General features: G+C 30.8%; 2 protein-coding genes across 3 annotated transcripts in view; one reads left to right on the plus strand and one right to left on the minus strand.

Moving 5' to 3' along the window:
• Positions 1 to 18,875, plus strand: part of LOC107442091 (multidrug resistance-associated protein 1) — a 70,084-nt gene that overhangs the window by 37,346 nt on the left and 13,863 nt on the right. For both annotated transcript variants that reach the window (XM_087155935.1, XM_087155936.1), the window contains exons 16-23: positions 3,976 to 4,152; positions 7,879 to 8,046; positions 9,176 to 9,378; positions 11,286 to 11,397; positions 12,447 to 12,542; positions 14,253 to 14,355; positions 15,770 to 15,914; positions 18,300 to 18,465. In XM_087155935.1, coding sequence (XP_087012061.1) covers positions 3,976 to 4,152; positions 7,879 to 8,046; positions 9,176 to 9,378; positions 11,286 to 11,397; positions 12,447 to 12,542; positions 14,253 to 14,355; positions 15,770 to 15,914; positions 18,300 to 18,465 — 1,170 coding nt within the window. The remainder of the gene's footprint in view (positions 1 to 3,975; positions 4,153 to 7,878; positions 8,047 to 9,175; positions 9,379 to 11,285; positions 11,398 to 12,446; positions 12,543 to 14,252; positions 14,356 to 15,769; positions 15,915 to 18,299; positions 18,466 to 18,875) is intronic.
• The window catches only part of gogo (thrombospondin-1 like protein golden goal), a 52,966-nt gene continuing 46,361 nt past the window's right edge, over positions 12,271 to 18,875 (minus strand). Inside the window, exon 10 of the mRNA XM_087155938.1 lies at positions 12,271 to 12,318. The gene's annotated coding sequence lies outside the window, so the exon portion shown is untranslated. The remainder of the gene's footprint in view (positions 12,319 to 18,875) is intronic.

Raw genomic sequence — 18,875 nt, forward strand, 5'->3', positions numbered from 1 at the left:
TTCGTTCTTACTTAATATTAATTTGTTTGCGACAATTAATTTGTATAACTTTTTACTACATTTTTGCGAGGAGGTTAAAAATATAATATCGAGGGCATTAACTGAAGTTAAATTGGCATTTTTTGCATGCCTCTTTTATTTACATTATCCACACACCCACACGCAACCTACTGCTTCTTAGAAACAGATATTAAATAGTCTCTTGATCCAATGATGGGACAAAACTTGCCTTTTAAACAAATCAAGAAACTTTTCTCCCTTTTACATACCTGCCAACTTTTACGCATTTGGCGTAAAATTTTATTTCTATATTTAAAGTGGTAGCAAAATTTATGTTTTCTATATATTCCTAGCATTTATAAACTTAATTTATAATTTAATTGACCACCACTATTTTCAAAAAAATTAAATATATTTATAAATATGCAATACTGTTGTGGCAGTCCTCTGAAGTTTCTTTAAAACACAGCATATGTTTCTGCATAAAACTGCAATTTAAATTACATTTTACTACCACTAGGGAAAATTATCCTCGAAAGGATTAAAAGTTGGCAGGTATGCTTTTAAAATTGTTTATTTTTAAATAATTTATTAATACTCAAATTGTTTAAAAGATATGTTCCTTTTCATTGACAACACAGTTTTATATTTTATCTAGTCATTTATTTATTTTTTTTAAACTTATTTTTTATTTGTTTTTATTTTATTAAATTAAATGCACAGATTTAAAATAGAAACAAATCTGCCAAAATTTTTAAAATACTTTCAATTTGCAATTTTAAGAAGTTATTTCGACTTTTCTTTAAAAATTTGAAATCCTTATAAATTAAAAAATTTGGATGCCCTATTAACTTTAAACACATAATAACAACAAAAATGAGGGAGTTAAAAACAGAAACAAGTATGATCAATAAACAATACAAGCATAAGCTAACTAAATAAATGAATTTTGTGTACGAAATATCATATTTTACAAATTAAACATAATTCATATTTCGGGGATACATGGAAAATTTGGTCAGACAGGAGGTTTGAACAATATTTTTTACATATATATTTAAACATTTGTTTAGCTGATGATCACTTGATTTCAATGCTCTATCAAGCAATATCACATGTTGCTTCTGTCTATTAGCAGTAAGTAAAATTACCACATCTGTTATCTCAATTTCATCCAAAATAAACCAAATCAAGAATTTTTGCAGATGGGCCTGTCAAAGAGGGAATTGAATGGTGGCCCACCATTTAAATAAATAAAGGAGTTCACGGATTCATGCACGATTAATTTGGAAAATAACAAATTAAAATCAATTACAATAATTAAGTAAATTAAACAATTAAGCTAGTTAAAACATTTAGGATAATTAGAAAGAAAAAAAGGTTTTGTATTAATTGGAAAACATATATTTTGCAAAAAAGAAAAGTTAAAATTAAACGACAATGAGACACAACGGAAATCTCGAAACAGAGTGACCCTAAACAAGATTCTCCCACATCCCTAGAAACTTTTTGCCCAGAAATCAGACAAAAGGGTGTTTCTGTAGACAAAAGAGCCCACAGCAATTTAAAGAAGCTGAAAACATTTCCCACAGCGTAAATTGAGGCGGTTATTTGACTACTCCATGGAGTAAAGCTTTTAAGGATCCATGGACTACTTCCATCACTGGTAGCTACAGGATATTTTCATGAGTCAAAAGGCCTTTTTATTGCTCTTTTGGTTAAAAAAGTAACAATTATTTTATACTTGTAAACACTTCTATTAGATTTTGAAAAGCGTTCTCCAATGTAATAAAGAAAAAAAATGTATTTTAGGCTTCAGAGGGCTCCAGCTCCGAATAAAACTTTAAAAAAAAGAAGGAAAAAGTTGGATCTGGGGGCCCTTGCCATCTCGGGGCCCCAAGCTACAGCTTATTTAGCTTATACGTAAATCCGGCCCTGCATTAAAACATAAATTTAGCTACCACTAGACTAAGTTTGCGCAAAAAGCGTAGCAAGTTGGCAGGCCTAAAATTATTTTTAAATAATATTTCGACTGCCTAGCTGTCAATATTTTCAGTGTTTAAGAACTTTTTTCATAACAGCATACATTAAAATTTTTTCCGTTTAAACGTGTGATAGTTCTGGAATATTTAAGATATTAAGTTAGTAAATTTAACCATTTAATTATGACTTAATTAATCGAATTTTAAATCATTTCAGCACCTATATTATTCATTGTAGACAATATTCTACGCAACAAACATGGAAGGTAATTCTCTACAATCCATATTAACAAAAGCCAACAACTGTCAGTTTTTTATTCTACCTTTTTTTGTGATGATTTGTCACCTTAATTTCATTAGTCAGTGTAGCCTTAATATGGAAAATCGATGGGGAATCCCTCTAATTTTAGCAAATTTTATCAATTTCCGTCTCAAAGAGGTTAATATATTTGCTTCATTCAAGCGTTTCTTTGACTTACAAACTAATTTTATTTTAAAAATTACTATGCATGTGCAATCTAAATTAATGATTCTTACTTTTAATTGTTTCGTAAAAATAACTTTACTGATTTTTATGTGTATATTCTACTGTAGCAATAAATTTTAGTGGTTCTTAACACATTGCTGACCGGCAACTTTTCTGAAAGTTACCCCATGTGCCTGGCCATTGTTTTAAAAGCGGATGTGGAAGTAAAACAATTTAAATAAACTGTAAAAATTTTTAATTTTTAATGCCGTTTGATAAAAAGTTAACGATCACCTATGTGTAATAGTACACCACAAGTTTTGAAAATATCGGGTTTCGTAAAGTTATAATAAATTGGTAGAGAATTAAATAGTAAAACGTGAAAAGTAAGGAAAATTACGCCCACTTTTTAAAATAGTCACCACGAGATCACTGCTAACGAAAATACGAGCTAACTCGTGACCGGTCACCAACATTTGACCACGAAAACACGAGTTAACTCGTGACCGGTCAGCAATGTGTTAATAACAAACAAGGTGGAGGCTACTTTATACCTAGTAGTGTAAAAACTTATTCTTGGTGTTTCATTACATAGTTCTAAGTATAGTACTTACACTATTTTATCTAAGGTAACTACTATAATTTTAGGCGTTCAGAAGGATAAAGGATTTTTATAGTGAACTGTTGAATTTCTGAATTTCATGATAGTACTAAAGATACAATGATTAGATCCAATTTTAATTAGTTTCTTTCTCTTTTCGCACACACTGTAGGCCGAATACGAGTGATTTCAACCATACCGTAAAATTTTTTTAAATAATGCGCATTTCCAAATTTGCAATTTATACAAACTTTTTTCTGTAAGAACTTTTTTTTCTCATTAGTTTTTTTTCGCAATTTTTCATCTTTATTTCATTCAATTTTTCTCATTAATGTCTTCACGGGGCTACCAATTTTCTACGCTTATTGTCAAAATTTAATCTAGTGGTACCTAAGTTTAATGCTTTAATGTATTATCTTTATTCATTTGAACTTAATTTCTACATCATTAAATATAAATAATTCAAAAGTTCATATGCAACGTCACTTAATTTTTGCTCTATAATGATGAGGCTTTTAAAAAGTTGGCAATATTACCGAAATTCTGAAAGCATCGGATTTTATATGTCTACCATTCTATGATATTTTTTGAAAATAAGCATAGAAATTTGAGGGCATGAGCATAGAATTGGCTTCAATATGACTTGCATACCTGCCACCGTTTACGCTCTTCAAAAAAGTAAGTTAAAGCTTTGAAAATAATTGTAAACCATAGCAATAGAGAAGGCAAGTCTGACTATAAGTACGTCTAAATTATTAGTAGCTAAAATCAATTTAAATTAACTTTGCTAAAACAAGAATCAAGTATGAGTTAAGAATTTTTCCTACTAAACGTAAAAATAAAATCTTCCTCAAAATGCAGAAGAACTGGGAGGTATTGTTTCAAAAGGTTTGAGAAATAATAAAATAATTGCTTTTTTTTGATAGGATAGAATTGAATTTGTAACTCAAGATTCTTGGATACAGAGTATGTCTTTGGAAAAGAACATCTTATTTTTGAAAGAGAAAAACAATGATTTCTATCAAAAAACGTTAGAAGCATGTGCTTTAATGAATGATATTGAAAGTTTACCCGCTGGGGACGAAACAGAAGTTGGCCAAAAAGTAAGCAAATTTTTATTTACTTACATTAATCCATGATATTCTAGAATTCAGCAAATGAAATTTACTAGAGAAATGGCTGGGATAGCCTGGTTGGTAGGACTCTGGACTCGCTGTCGCGAGAACAAGAGTTCGAATCCATCCGGCCGAAGTGATTGGTGACTGGTGAAATGGTGACTAGTGCACGCTAAATTTGTCGGGTTACGAAGTCCTTTATGTTTCTGTACCGAATCCTACCCCATACTTCCATAACAAATCATACCTCTTACTTTCATAACAAATCATACTTCCATAATAAATTATATCTCTGGGGGTACTGGATTGGAGATTGATCGTTTTCTGGTTCAGGTCAAAATTACAATCGGTGGATGAATGAATGGTTGTATGAATGGGTCCACCCTTATAAACGGGTGTGACGTATGGGTGTGGCAGAAGTCGAATTCTTAGCTATAGATGGCGCCAATGAGAAACAAGAGCAATCAAACTCACAGTGCCTTAATGGCCGATAACAACAGCAACAACCACCAGAGAAGAAAGGAATTAAACTATAACACTATAACAAATTTTGAAAAAAGCAAAGTAAAATATGCGTTAGCAAATTGAAAATTGAAATGTGATTTATGTTCATTAAAAGTTAAATCCATGTTGTAAATTCATTTTTTATGTAAATGTAAATGAAAACTGGTTAATATTAAAATTTATTATTTCCAATTAAATATTTAATTTTTCTTAAACGTAAAAAAGAGAAAATAATTAAATTTTATTGCTGTGGCATTTTCTTATTAAAATAGTTTAAAAATCATATTTTATTCTTCATTAAATACTTCGTATAAGCTAAATGACTAATAAAAAATTAACTTATAATAAGAATAATCCGAGTTTTGGCTTATAAGTTCTAATATCCTTAGTTATCTACTGGATGCCCATTTTGGTTGCATTGCTTTACCATCTGGGACATTTGTACCTTTAAAACTTTAATGTATCATTCCTTAACTTAAAATGCGCAATGGTAAAAATGGACCAATCTGAATAACCTTTGATCTAATGATTGGATCCTTCGCGTTCTAAGACTCAATCTTGATGTTTCGAAGAGATAATCTCAGATATGCTAATTAATTAGTCCAGACGATCATTAAGTTATGAAATAAGACACAAAACATACTTTCCCTAAATAAACATGCCGTTTTTTCGACGGATCTGGATTTCTGACTTCCAAAATACAGAGGGTAGCCACAATCTAGGAAATATCGTCTTAAAAGTTAGGCCAGGAGAGCTGTTCGAGCCTTTATGTTAATTTTACTTTTTGCGTATTTCGCCATATCTTGACAACTTCTAAAGTAAATAAAAAGTTTTTGAGCACAATTATAATTTTTTTTTATCCACAGAGAATTTCATGCAAAAAATAACTTTTAGTAGTTATTTATTATATTTTTATTTAATAAAAGTCGAAAAAGTTTTAAATTATGAGGTACCCAATTTTTGACATTATTTTGAAGAATCTAATTATGTATTGCAAAATGCAAAATGTGAGCGAAATCGCTTTAATAATTTCTGAGAACTCGAAATTTAAAAATATGACTTTTCTAACATACGATTTCTCAGGAGCTGTGCGGCCGATTTCGCTAAAAATTTATATTTTGTGGCGTGAAATTAAATTCTTCAAAATAATTTCGAAAATTGTACGCCTTATTATTTAAGTTTCTTCGACTGTTCCTAAATGAAATAATAAAAAATATTTTTTGCATGTAATTTTCTTTTCATAAACGAATTTTATAATTGTGAGGAGATTTTTTTTCAATTCACTTAAAAAGTTCGGGAGATATGATGAAATACGTAAAAAAGAAAATTAACATTAAGGGGTCCAAATTTTAGACCGCAGTCCTGGTCTGACTATTTGAACCATATTTTCCAAATTGCGGCTATCCCCTATATTTTTAGGATCCTAAAACAGAATTCGTCAAAAAAGAGATATATTTATTCAGAGAAAGTACGCTTTTGTCTCTGATTTCGTAACTCAAAATAGCGTCTGTGTTAATTAATTAACATATTTGAAGTCAAATTCTCAAGCAATTAAGATTTGAGTCCTTGAACAAGATAATCAGATCATTAGAGCAAAAGTTATTTAGAGTGTTTTTTTTTGCGTACTCTCCAAGCACCATATTTAGCCAAATTCAGTGTTGTACTTTTTAATATAACCATTAATACCACGAAAAACATATTTGAATGCTCAAAATAAGTTTTGTAAGTCGATAGCATTTTTATTTAAAACATTAGAAAAATATCTAAATATATTCGCGATTGCAACGCCATCTGGTGAGGATACGGGTTCCACGTCTTGACCCTCTCCTTTTTTCAGTTGTATTTAATTGTCACAAATATTTTTTTAAAATTTCCACGATGCTTTTTTTTATAACTATGTTCAATGTAGTTTTCAGTTCTATGTAGTTTCCGAATCTAAACGTTTTTAATCTATTTGAAAATCAAGAGAGAAACCACCGTACTTCCTTCTCCTATGACTCTCCACACGCTAATGGTGAAAGTATGCGAAGTGTTGCCATAGGTAGAGAGTTCTGCTCTACGCCACCTACAACCCATTTTGATCGCCAATTGTAATGTAACACTTAAATAGGAAAGTCCGAACATCGGCTTACCAACATGTAATATGTACATTTCTTGGAGCGGTGCACCGTTCAGAAGCGTTACTTCAGCGTAGCCGTAACGAAAGGGTTAAAAGATTTCGTTAACCAAGAAATTACAATTTCATTCCCCGAATATCTTTTATAACTTGTTTCTTCTTCTCATAAAATTCTCTTAATTAAACTCTCTGAATTAACATAATTCTCTTAATTAAACGTTACAAAAGAAATGATTAATAAAATTTTAATTTTGGATGAAATATTAGATGAAAATCAGTGTAAAATACTTCATAAAATTAAAGAAAAAAACTTCCATTCTTTATATAATTCGGCGAGCAAGTATCTCTTAAGAAAGATTAATCTCATTGCTTCGCCAAAATAAATTTAAATTTTAACTTTAAGGTTGCTCTTCCTGGTGACTGGAATGCAAATTGGAATGAAAAGAAAATTAAATATTTTGTATTTTAAATAAAAGTGCGTCGCTACAAAAATAAGCTGCCATTGACCTGAGGATTATGCCTTCTCCCATGTTATCAAAAGTAAAAATTTCATTAAATCCTGCGGTATCACTATTTATGGCTTTTTAAAGAGAATTGTAGGCCGATACTTGTAGGCCGAGATAGCCTGAATGGTAGATCATTGGGCACATGTTTAAGAGGTCGTGAGTTCGATTCAAGCCGGCCGAAAACTCTTCCTGCAGTAAATGGTGACTGCTTCACTTTAAATTTATCGCGTCACAAAGTCCTTTTTATGTTTCCATACCAAATCATACTTCTGAGGGTAACGAATTGGATATTGATCATTCTCTGGTTTAGATCAAAATTACGATCTGTGGATGAATGAATGAGTTCGCCCTATAAACGGGCAGTGACGCGTGTGTGTGGCTGAAGTCGTATTCTTTGTCACAGATGGCGCCACTTAAAAGCAAGAAACGCACCCTCGGCCTTAAATTCACTTGGTTTCACCAAGCAAGCTTGCTGGTATTGGCAAATGGCATTATAAACAAAGCAACAACTCTATATTTTCAGTTTCAGTAGAACCTATGATTGATACCTATATTGATACCTATGACATTAATAAAATTTTTTTGTAGGGTGTTCATTTAAGCATGGAACAGAGAATAAAAATAGATATTGCTCGAGCTATTTACCAAGATGCTGATTTGTATATTTTTGATCATCCTTTTAAAAATATAGATGGTTTTTTGTCTGAACATCTTTATCATAGAGTTGTTGGAAGAAGTGGAGTTTTAAAAGAGAAGGTGAATTTTGATTTAAATTTTGATTTGATTTGATTGTTGATTTGATTTGATTTGATTTGATTTAATTTTTGATTTGATTTGATTTGATTTGTTTTTTGATTTTATTTGATTTTTGATTTTATTTGATTTTGATTTTATTTTATTTTTGATTTTATTTGATTTTAGTTTTTTATCTAATTATAAAAGTGAGTTTTATTTGCTTATGTGAACTTAAACTTTAAATAAGTATTATTTCTCTTATTTCTTTCTCGAATTTTAAGTAAAAGTTATATTTTTTTTAAACAAACTTTGTTACTATATTTTCTAATTCATTTTAATTTTTAATTAAACATTATTTTTAATTTTTCAATTAGTAATGGCTTTTACTTTTTTCAATTAGTGATGTACTTTAAGCTATCGTGATATTTATGAACCTAACGTTCAAAAAATTCTTTTATCCTTCAAAATTTTTTAGTATAAAATCTAGCATGCAAGTAATTTAATCAAAAACTGAATAAATCTCATGCTTAATAGTTAAATCACATAACTAAATAACAAGAGGAATAGCTAAATTAGTAAATTAATATCATCATCTCTGTAATTTGAACTCAAAAGCACGAAAATCTTTTAAATAAGTTTTATAAAAGTGTCTAAAAGTCTTGTAAGGGTCACATTAAAATAAGTTTGATAAGTTCGTAAAATTTTTATGAAAAGATGTCAGATTAAAGGTGGTAAAAGTCTCAGTTCAAACAGTATGACTCATTATAAAAACTGGGGACCTCTCTGGCCAAGCGATATCGCTTTCCAAACGCTGTTTAAAGCGTGGAGGTAGCGGGTTCGAATCCCGCTGTTACCCTGGATGTATCTTCTTGCTGTCCTTCTCTGTATTGGACTATCTGTCCTTCTATTTGACAAAGGCTTATAAGCCTAAATTGAGAGCACAAACCTGCAAATGTATGTCATTCCAATAAACAGTAAAACTGCAGCAAATTTCCTCGTTATAATTACTAAATTTAAAACCATTTTTTTTTTCAAATTGTAAAATAAGTAAGCTGCTATATAAGTAAATAATTTATTCTAATTAATCTATTATATATATCTTCAGCATAATTTCGCTGATTACGTGTATAATTATTGTAAATACTTTCAGGCAAGAATATTTTTGACAGAATCGGAGGAATTTTTGCCTCTCGTTGATAGCATACTGTTTCTGAAAGATGGTCGTTTGGTAGAACAAGGATCTCATTTACAACTAAAGGAAAAAAATGGTTTCTTTGCAGAATATATGAAACGAATTCATTCGAATTCAATAAAAGAACGCAAGCCATTAGACGTGCAACGAAATTCTACGGAGTAAGTGTAGCTTATCATGGTTTACTTCATTTACTTAGTAATAGAAGTACTTAACTTCTATTACTAAGTAAATAATTTACTTCTAAATGATTTCTTCTGCCCTTAGCTTGTAAATCTGAGTAGTGTCAGATTAAATCTACTCAAATTCACAAACTAATGGCAAAAAAAGTAATTTACTTCGAAAATACTTCTTTTGCCCTTAGTTTGCGAATCTGTGCAGTGTAATTTCGAATCTACCCAGATTCACAAACTGAGAGCAAAAGAAATAATTTAACGCTACAATTGAAAAAAAAACATTTCCCTAACTGAAAAAAAGGTATTTAACAGATTATTATAAAGCACTTAAACTCACTGCTATTTTTCTTGTGTTCATAACAAACTAAATCTAAATAATTTAATTTAAGCGTGTTATTTATTAATTTAATTTATGTTTTAAAATTTAAATGTTTTTGATAATGTAGTTTTTTAAGATTGTTGATTTCTCAGCTTTAATTTGGAATAATTTCTAATACACATATGCCAAACTATTTTAGCAAAATTAAAGAATTAATAGAAGTTCTTTGAAAATTCTTAATAAATACTTCCCCTGTAGTACCCCTTGAGACCCTTTTACCTAAAACTTTTTATGCCTTACTCGACAGCGAATATTCAATTTAAGAAATGCGAAATTATCAAATACTTTCAATTTTTTAATGCTCTTTTATTTCGTTTAAAAAGTTATGTACATCTAAAATGCATTACCATCCTTTAAAATAATATCAATGCTTCGCGAGCGTACTTGTGAAAGTGAGACTAAAGGGATTAATTATCTATTTTTCGCAATGGCTAGTTTAAATATTAGTTAAACGTGATTCTATATACGTAATTCCTGTTAACGCAGAGTCATTTTTATTGATTCCATTGACTTACTCATAAAAATGTGTACCTATTAAATTCGAAACATTAGTTGTGTCAGAACCTTGTGCATTTAATTACATTAAAAGTAGTTGATTGGAATCACTACAAACTACTGTTTTCTTTTTGTATCGCACTACTACTGACCTTGTGCATTTACTTACGTTAATAGTAGTTTGCCTGGAATCACTACAAACTACTGTTTTCCTTTTGTATCGCATTACTACTGACCTTGCGCATTTACTTACGTTAATAGTAGTTGCCTGGAATCACTACAAACTACTGTTTTCTTTTTGTATCGCATTACTACTGACCTTGTGCATTTACTTACGTTAATAGTAGTTGCCTGGAATCACTACAAACAACTGTTTTCTTTTTGTATCGCACTACTACTGACCTTGTGCATTTACTTACGTTAATAGTAGTTGCCTGGAATCACTACAAACTACTGTTTTCTTTTTGTATCGCACTACTACTGACCTTGTGCATTTACTTACGTTAATAGTAGTTGCCTGGAGTCACTATAAACTACTGTTTTCTTTTTGTATCGCGCTACTTACTGCACTAATTTTTCCAAAGAGTAGCACACTAGACTGCTAACTACGAAAAGAAGTAGCGACTACAGTAGTTTTAATACTTGTAGTGCACTACTTCCAACCACTGCCTAAGTCCTGCAAACATCGTCAATGGGGAAAGAAGTTTTAAAAGACATTTGTACATACAAAAGAGTATTAAAATTAATAAAATGACATGACTCGCAATATCAAAGATACTTGTGCATGCAGAGGAATAGTCTACTGTCTATTTTGGGGTAGTTTAATTCGTGCATGTGTCAGTATTGTCTTCCTAACATCTCTAAAGCTGCATCTCAAACCAACCATTGAAGTATCTTTAATGAGATATTAGTAAATTCTGATGGGATTTGAAAACATTGTTTTTTACCCAAAAAGAAATTAATTTTGTTTTTTAATTACTTATTTTTTTCTTCTTAATTAAATACCCAAACTTTATAGAGATCAAATAGAATTTGGAAGATTGAATGATGTGTGGTGTGCTGCAGCTGTAATACCAGCAAAAATAGAAATGCAACATGCTCTTACAAATGAAGGATCTCATACATCAAAAGTAGGTGTTGTACTTCTTTTCTACCAGTAAAGATTTTCTGAGCATTTTATTTTTATCAAATTTTATTATTTCATGCATAGTTCTCCAAAATTACACGTACAAATTTTAAACACAGATTGTAGGAATCGGAACAAGTCATGAAACGGACAATCACAAGAAGCTCTCTGACAATAACAAAACAAAGCAAACTTTTGCCAGATAATTTCTGGACATTTTATAAAACCAAGTAGTTTTAAAATTAAAAGTACCATTTTTTTTAGTTTTTCACTTTTTTTCATTTCCTGAGAAAAATAGTTGTTGTTGTTGTTGCCGTTTGCCATTAAGGCAGAGGAGATGCAATTGTTCTTCTTTTTCCAGTGGCGCCATCTATGGCCAAGAATTCGACTTCTGCCACACTCATACGCCACACCCATTTTATGGGGTGGACCCATTCATACATCCATTCACTCCTCCACAGATCGTAATTTTGACCTGAATCAGAGAACGATCAATCTCCTATTCAGTACCCCCAGAGGTATTGATTTGTTATGGGAACATGGAGGACTTTGAGACTCGACAGATTTAATATGCATCTGTCACCATTTACTACACGGAGAGTCTTCGGCAGGCAGGAATCGAACCCACGACCACTTGGACATGGGCCCAGTGCCCTACCAACCAGGCTATCCCGGCCATCAGAAAAACAGTTAAAATATTGTAAATGTTTTTCACGAGCATTATTCAAGGAATTTATACAACGAGTAAACCCACTGGATGCCAATCTCATAGTTATTTAGTTGTGCTGCACGTCAGTAATCATTTGGGTGTGATGATTTTATTTTTAAACCAAATTTGGTTCGTGTACATTTCTCTCGATTGCTTTTGAAATGGAATTTGGGTTCATGCGCACAACTAGTTCACTTTTTAAATAGTCTGCGCAGACTACTTATAAAAAAAACCATGTGGAGGCTTTCTGATGTCTCTACTCCTATTTCAATTACATATAAACTTACTACAAAGATAAAATTGGTTTCTAATTTTAATTTTCTCTAAAAATAAAATATTTTCAGAGTTTAGGAAGAATGCTTGGAGATTATTTGAAAATTATTGGATTCTATTTTGCACCAGTCATTGTTCTGGTTGCAGCTTTAGCTTCTTTATGTGAGGTAAGATGTTATATTTATTTATTTATTTGTTTATTTATTTGTTGATTTATTTAGTTGTTTATTTATTTATTTGTTTACTTATTTATTTGTCTATTTATTTGCTTAATTATTTGCTTACTTATTTGTTTATTTAATTATTTGTTTACTTATTTGTTTGTTTATTTTTTTGCTTATTTATTTGCTTACTTACTTGTTTGTTTATTTATTTGCTTATTTATTTATTTGTTTATTTTAAATTTACATATTTATCATAAAATGTATTTAATAAATTGTAAACCACTTTAGTTCTGCTACAACCTTACACGTGATACTCAAAAATTATATTGAAAACTTGTAAAACCGATTTATTTAAATAAAAGTTTAATGCAAGTACACTGAGACGTGTGTCTTCTGGAAGTATATCCACGTCATAAAAGCTTCCTAATTTATCCGCTAGAGCGCTATATAAAGCTTCTTTAGAAATCAAAGGTGGTAAGATTAGTCAACTTTATTCCTTCCTTTTTAGGCAATTAATGTGAGCACAGTGGTCGGCATAACTACATTTTCTTTGCAGTTAACTGCATCTACTTTTTTTAATGTAGCAACTGACAACTACTTTCGAAATGTAGTCATTACTTTAGACTAAACTGGTAAACATAATTTTTACCAATATTCAAAATGATTTTGAATAAAAAATTGGCTTGGTTAAATATGAGGAAATATTAAGAAGTTTTAATGCATGCTTACTTGAAATAGTTTTTTTTTAATCCAAAGCACTTCTTACGAATTTGTTCTTTTAATCTTCAAACTCTATGCTTTCCTCTACAGTGATTCAAGAAATGCTTGAAAATTATCAAATATTTGTGATTTAAGTGATCAATGATTTTTTATATCCTCCAAAAAATAAAGTACATTGCGAAACACAAAAACGGATCACCCTGAATAAATTTTGATCTAATGATCGAATCTTCATGTTTTAGGACTCAATCTTATGGTTTGAGGGGGCGTGATTATCACCCTGACGGATCACACTGAATAAATTTTGATCTAATAATCGGATCTTCGTGTTTTAGGACTCACTCTTAATGGTTTGAGGGGGTGACTATGCTAATTAATTAATGTAGACGATATTGTAAGTTACGGCATCTGACACCGATTTCTCAAGAACAATTCGACCGACTTCGCACCGATTTTTCTGAACATTAGACATAGATCTTATTAACGCTCGATCACAGAGGCATTCTCATTGCGTACGTTGACGGGCCCGCAAAGGATTTGCACCAATTAGATTCGAAATTTTTTTTTTGCGTTTGAACTTTGTTTTTTTATTTAACTAACGTTAAAAGTTATTACCAGGAATCACTCTAAACTACTGTTTTTGCTTCTTTTTTGTTGAATCGCACTACTCCCTACACTACTCTTTTTAAAAAGTAGCGCACTGCACCTCAAACTATGGGAAAAAGTAGCGACTAGAGTAGTTCCGCTACTTCCCACCACTGCATGAGCATGATACTTGAGAGTGCGAAATCTCTCTTACGTTGCGAGAATTATAATGTTTTTATGATAGTGTGATAGTTTTTTAAGATGGTTATTTAAGGAGTATATAGATATATATATATATAAACATATATCGAATATTTGTAACTCATTGATCTTTCAAAGGGTTATAACGAAGCAATAGTTTTTACATATCTTTTGGTTCTCATTTATTTTTTTATTTTTCCTAATTAGATAATTAGTGGAGTGTGGCTAAGTAGGTGGGCAGATGAAGTTAACATAGGATATGACGATAATCACAATCTTCTTATTTATGCTGGAATTATTTTTTCTCAATGTAAGTTAACAGTTCACAATACAATAATCATACGCACATATTTGTTTGATTACAATCTAACTCTCCACACATGCCAGGCATATATAATTTTTGTTTGTAATCTACAATCCGCACAAATTTGTTTGATTACAATCTTACTCTCCACACATGCCCGGTATACATAATTTTCGTTTATAGTCTACAATCCGCACATATTTGTTTGATTACAATCTTACTCTCCACACATGCTTGGTATATATAATTTTTGTTTATAATCTACAATCCGCACACATTTGTAACGAACAATATTTTCTCTTACAATCTTATAATCAACATACTTCTGCGTATACAATGTATAATCAGCTCATGTTTGTTGAATACAATGTTTGTACACAATTTTACAATTCACAAATATCTATGAAGTGCATTATTTGTATACATTCTCTAATAAGCATGTACAAATGTTTAAAAATATAGAAATGGCTAAATAACTCTAGAAATCCAGAAATATGCATGGAATCAAAATTCTGAAACCTGGATAGACTTTTGCAGGAAATTTATATTATTTTACTTAGTCGAAACAATTCGTTTTACGAAGGTGTTTAAAATGCGCTAATTCTATAGAAAAGCTGTTAACATGGTGAAATGTGATTGAATTTTTTCACTAATTTCAGAGATGCCAACTTTGCTCCGGAAAGCAAATAAATATTTCAAAGTGGCAGTTTATCAATTGTGATTCTTGGTTTAATAAATTCAATTTAGTAGATGTTTATCCACCACTATTTCCGAATAATTCTAAGGCTTATATAATTCACCTCTTTTGAGTAGGTATGTCCCGTACTCCATTCTCTCCTTAGCCTAAAGTCAAAAGTCTTAGTCGCCCAAGGGCAAACATTATTCGATGAAGAAGTCAGATGCCCGCTTTGCGGGCAGGCTCTTTGTACAACTATATATCTAGTAGTAGCTATGTCATGCTATACCTTTTAAAAAGCAAGCAAAAATAGTTAAATATTTGCAAAATTTACTTTGTAGTTATTTACTCACCAATAAAAAATGTTTTGAGAAGAAACTCCTCGACATAGGAATTTAAATTAACATTAAGGGGATGTATAATGTCAAGATGGAAAGTCTTTTTTGATATAACAAGGTTTTCGAGATATCGAAGTTCGAGATATCGGGAGTGTACTGTAATTAGAAATCATATTTTTTTAGCAAAAATATTTTAACTCGTAGCTAAACACACAAATGCCTACTTAATGCTTTTTGTTTAAAAAAAATTAAATTATTTTATTTTTCTTGTTTCACTAGAGAAATAAATGTTGACTCTATTAGATTCTTCTATCCTATTTTATAGTATTTTCTTGTTTCACTTGAGAAATGTTGACTCTATTATATTCTTCGTGTGCTCATTAGATTCCTCTTTCCTATTTTATAGTATTTCTTACGATTACATGTGGAATTGCTATGTTTGCCTCGGGAACAATGGCCGCTGAGAAACTCCATAGTTGGGTTCTTCAATTTGTCATGAGAGCGTCACAGATGATATTTGAAACTACTCCTATCAACAAAATCATTGATAGGTATGGGATTTTATAGAAAGTTCATAAGATTCGACCACAACTCACTTCGGGATACGTGATTTGCCCACTTTCCATTCGTTCCCCCTTCCGCTACCTTAGTATCCGCTAATCTTGTTTTTCCCCGCCCCACACCACGTGAAAGGTGGGAATAAAAAGCAAGGAACATGGTAACTGAAGTTAACATGGTAACTGAGAGAGGGAAAATGTGGAGAGTGGGAAAATCAATTAACTTCGAAACTCTTATTCTATTTTGAAAAGGTAAAAATATATTTATAAATAAACTTTAGACTTTCACTCTTAAAATAATAAAGCTCACTAGCCACCTATTTCCAGAAATAAGATTTTGAAAATACTAAGTATATTTTTTATTAAGTAGAGAGAAAGAGACAAAATCGGGTTCCCTCTCTCGCTACTTTTTTCTCCTACGTGAATATAATTTCTGAGCAGTTAATCTTTTCTAAGCAGCTAATAAATTTATGAGCCTGCGTATGAAGCGGCTTTTCAAAACATAAAAACTGAAGCATGGTCGTAACAGTAATTATTTCTCTGGGTTTCTCTGCCTTTTAAAGAAAAAAATATAGGCATAATTAATGCAGTAGTAATGCAAATAAATAATGTAAGCATTTACATAAAACTTTTCGAAGTATCATAGGACTGTTTCTGAAAGAAGAACAAGAGCATGGTTTTTATGTTTATTTAAATAATTTTAAAATGAATAATTAATATAGGATTCAGACCATAACATTTCGAACGTAAATTGATTAATTACGCATCTTTGTAAACAACCGCCATCTTTTTGTAATATGCCAGGCTAGTCTCCAATAATTTCTAATTAGCTCAGTACTGTTTAAGCTCATTTTAGTGAGCTCACATACTTTAAGAGTAATTGAAAACCTATTATAATCTATTATAAACTAAAACTTGGTCCGTATTAGTCAGATCTCGATTAGCTTTATTTTAAAGTAGCCCCAGTGTATGCCTATATATAAGACGAAGTAATGAAGGCTTATTGTAATAGCCATATTCAATGAAATAAAAATAAGCACTTTTCTTTTCAGTGCTCGAAGTATGTCGACTTTTTAACCTTAACATTTTTTAAGCTTTTAGTGTTTTCTATTATAGCATAGCTATATTAAATTCTAATTGTAATAAGCGTAGGAGAATAAAATCAGATTAAGTAACCTTCGAACATTTCCAAATTTTCTAAAAGGAATATTGTCTTATTTAAACAACCAAAAAATATCGCTCACCTCCCAATGAGGCTGTGGCTGGGCAATAAGAATTCCACATCCGGGTCTCACAGACCACAGTGCTGACAAAAAATATCCTCAGTGGTAGACGAATCATGGGTTAGAGTCCCCTTGCCGTCAGGCTAACCGTGGGTGTTTTCGTGGTTTCCCTCTCCATGTAACGGAAATTTGGGTTAGTTACATCAAAAAGTCCCTCACGGAGGCAAATTTCTCTCAGTGCTTAATCCAGTTGTTTCCTTGTCCTCTGGATTGAGTTTAAAATTATAAGGTTATGAAGTTGAACATTGGTAGTCGTAAACTTAAAACTGGATCGGCAGTTCAGCGACGGTTTTTTCCAATTAGCCTAGTGCATCGTAAATGGCCTGTGCTCTTTGCGAAGAGCTAGATTTTTTAATTTTTCTATGACGTATACACTGAAGCGGTTTACTTTGCAAATATTGAGACAAAAATTGAAATTAAGTTAAGCAAGATGGCCACAGTCCAGAAAGTGGTAGAATAAATTAAAGAAAACATGCTTTAACTTACACTACCCTACAATAATGTAAGAGGTTTTAGTTTTTGATATTTTTTGAATTTATCTAAGCACTTCTAAAATTACAAAATAGTCCACTAAGTATTTCTAGAGAAATTCAAAAAAATATTAATAAGTGTCTCTTCAATTATTGTACGGTAGTGTGTGTATATGTATGTATGTATGTATATATATATATATATATATATATATATATATATATATATATATATATATATATATATATATATATATATATATATATATATATATATATATATATATATATATATATATATATATATATATATATATATATATATATATATATATATATGTGTGTGCGTGTGTGTGTGTGTGTGTGTGAATAGCAGGGTACTGTATTCTGTATTTCCACCTAACGAAAAATATTTAGAAATGAAGTATATGTATTAAACCTGATCAATAAATTTCAAACAATAATGTGAAATCAAAAATTTTAAGACTTCCAACAACCTTATGAACTGCTCGTCACTGCTTTTTACAATTTTTCCAGAACTATGGTCACCTTGTTATGTATTTATTGAACATAACATACACGCATCTAAAAATATTTTCTAATTATAAAGGCAAACTTTATTATAGCTTTGACAAGGATTTTCGATACGTCGATGAAAAAATACCAGAAACAACTTATGTATGGCTGCTATTGATTTTTAAAATTCCGGCATTGTTGGTTGTGATCTTCATTGCAAGTCCTTTCCTCGCTGTTGGCTTAATTCCAGTAGTTTACCTATTTATTGTTATTCAAGTAAGTAAGCTTGATTCATCTTTCAGAACTAACACTAAGTTTCGTCCTTTAAAATTGCGTAAGATTGGAGTCGAATATTTGTACTTACTGAAACGCTTTGAGTTTTTGTGATTCTCACGCACTGCTGGGTTACTCATCCTTTGAAGAAACTCGTGCCGCTATGAGCTTCTGATTTTAGTCAGTGACGTCACAGCGGCCCAGCATCTCTCTTTAAAAATAAATTGTTTAGCATGTAATTAGCATTTTTTAAAAAAAAATTCAAATGCCTTCATTGTTTCCTAAATTTTTAATTTTTATTTGTTGATGATTTTCTTCTCATCTGATTGCAAAAATTCAACAGTAATAGTCAAATATCAGCTTGCTCTATAGTGACAGACAAGAATTATTAAAAAACACAAAATGAGAAAACT

Source organism: Parasteatoda tepidariorum, chromosome 12 (assembly GCF_982258835.1).
Source record: "Parasteatoda tepidariorum strain Cologne lab strain chromosome 12, Ptep-v5.0, whole genome shotgun sequence".
NCBI lineage: Eukaryota > Metazoa > Arthropoda > Arachnida > Araneae > Theridiidae > Parasteatoda > Parasteatoda tepidariorum.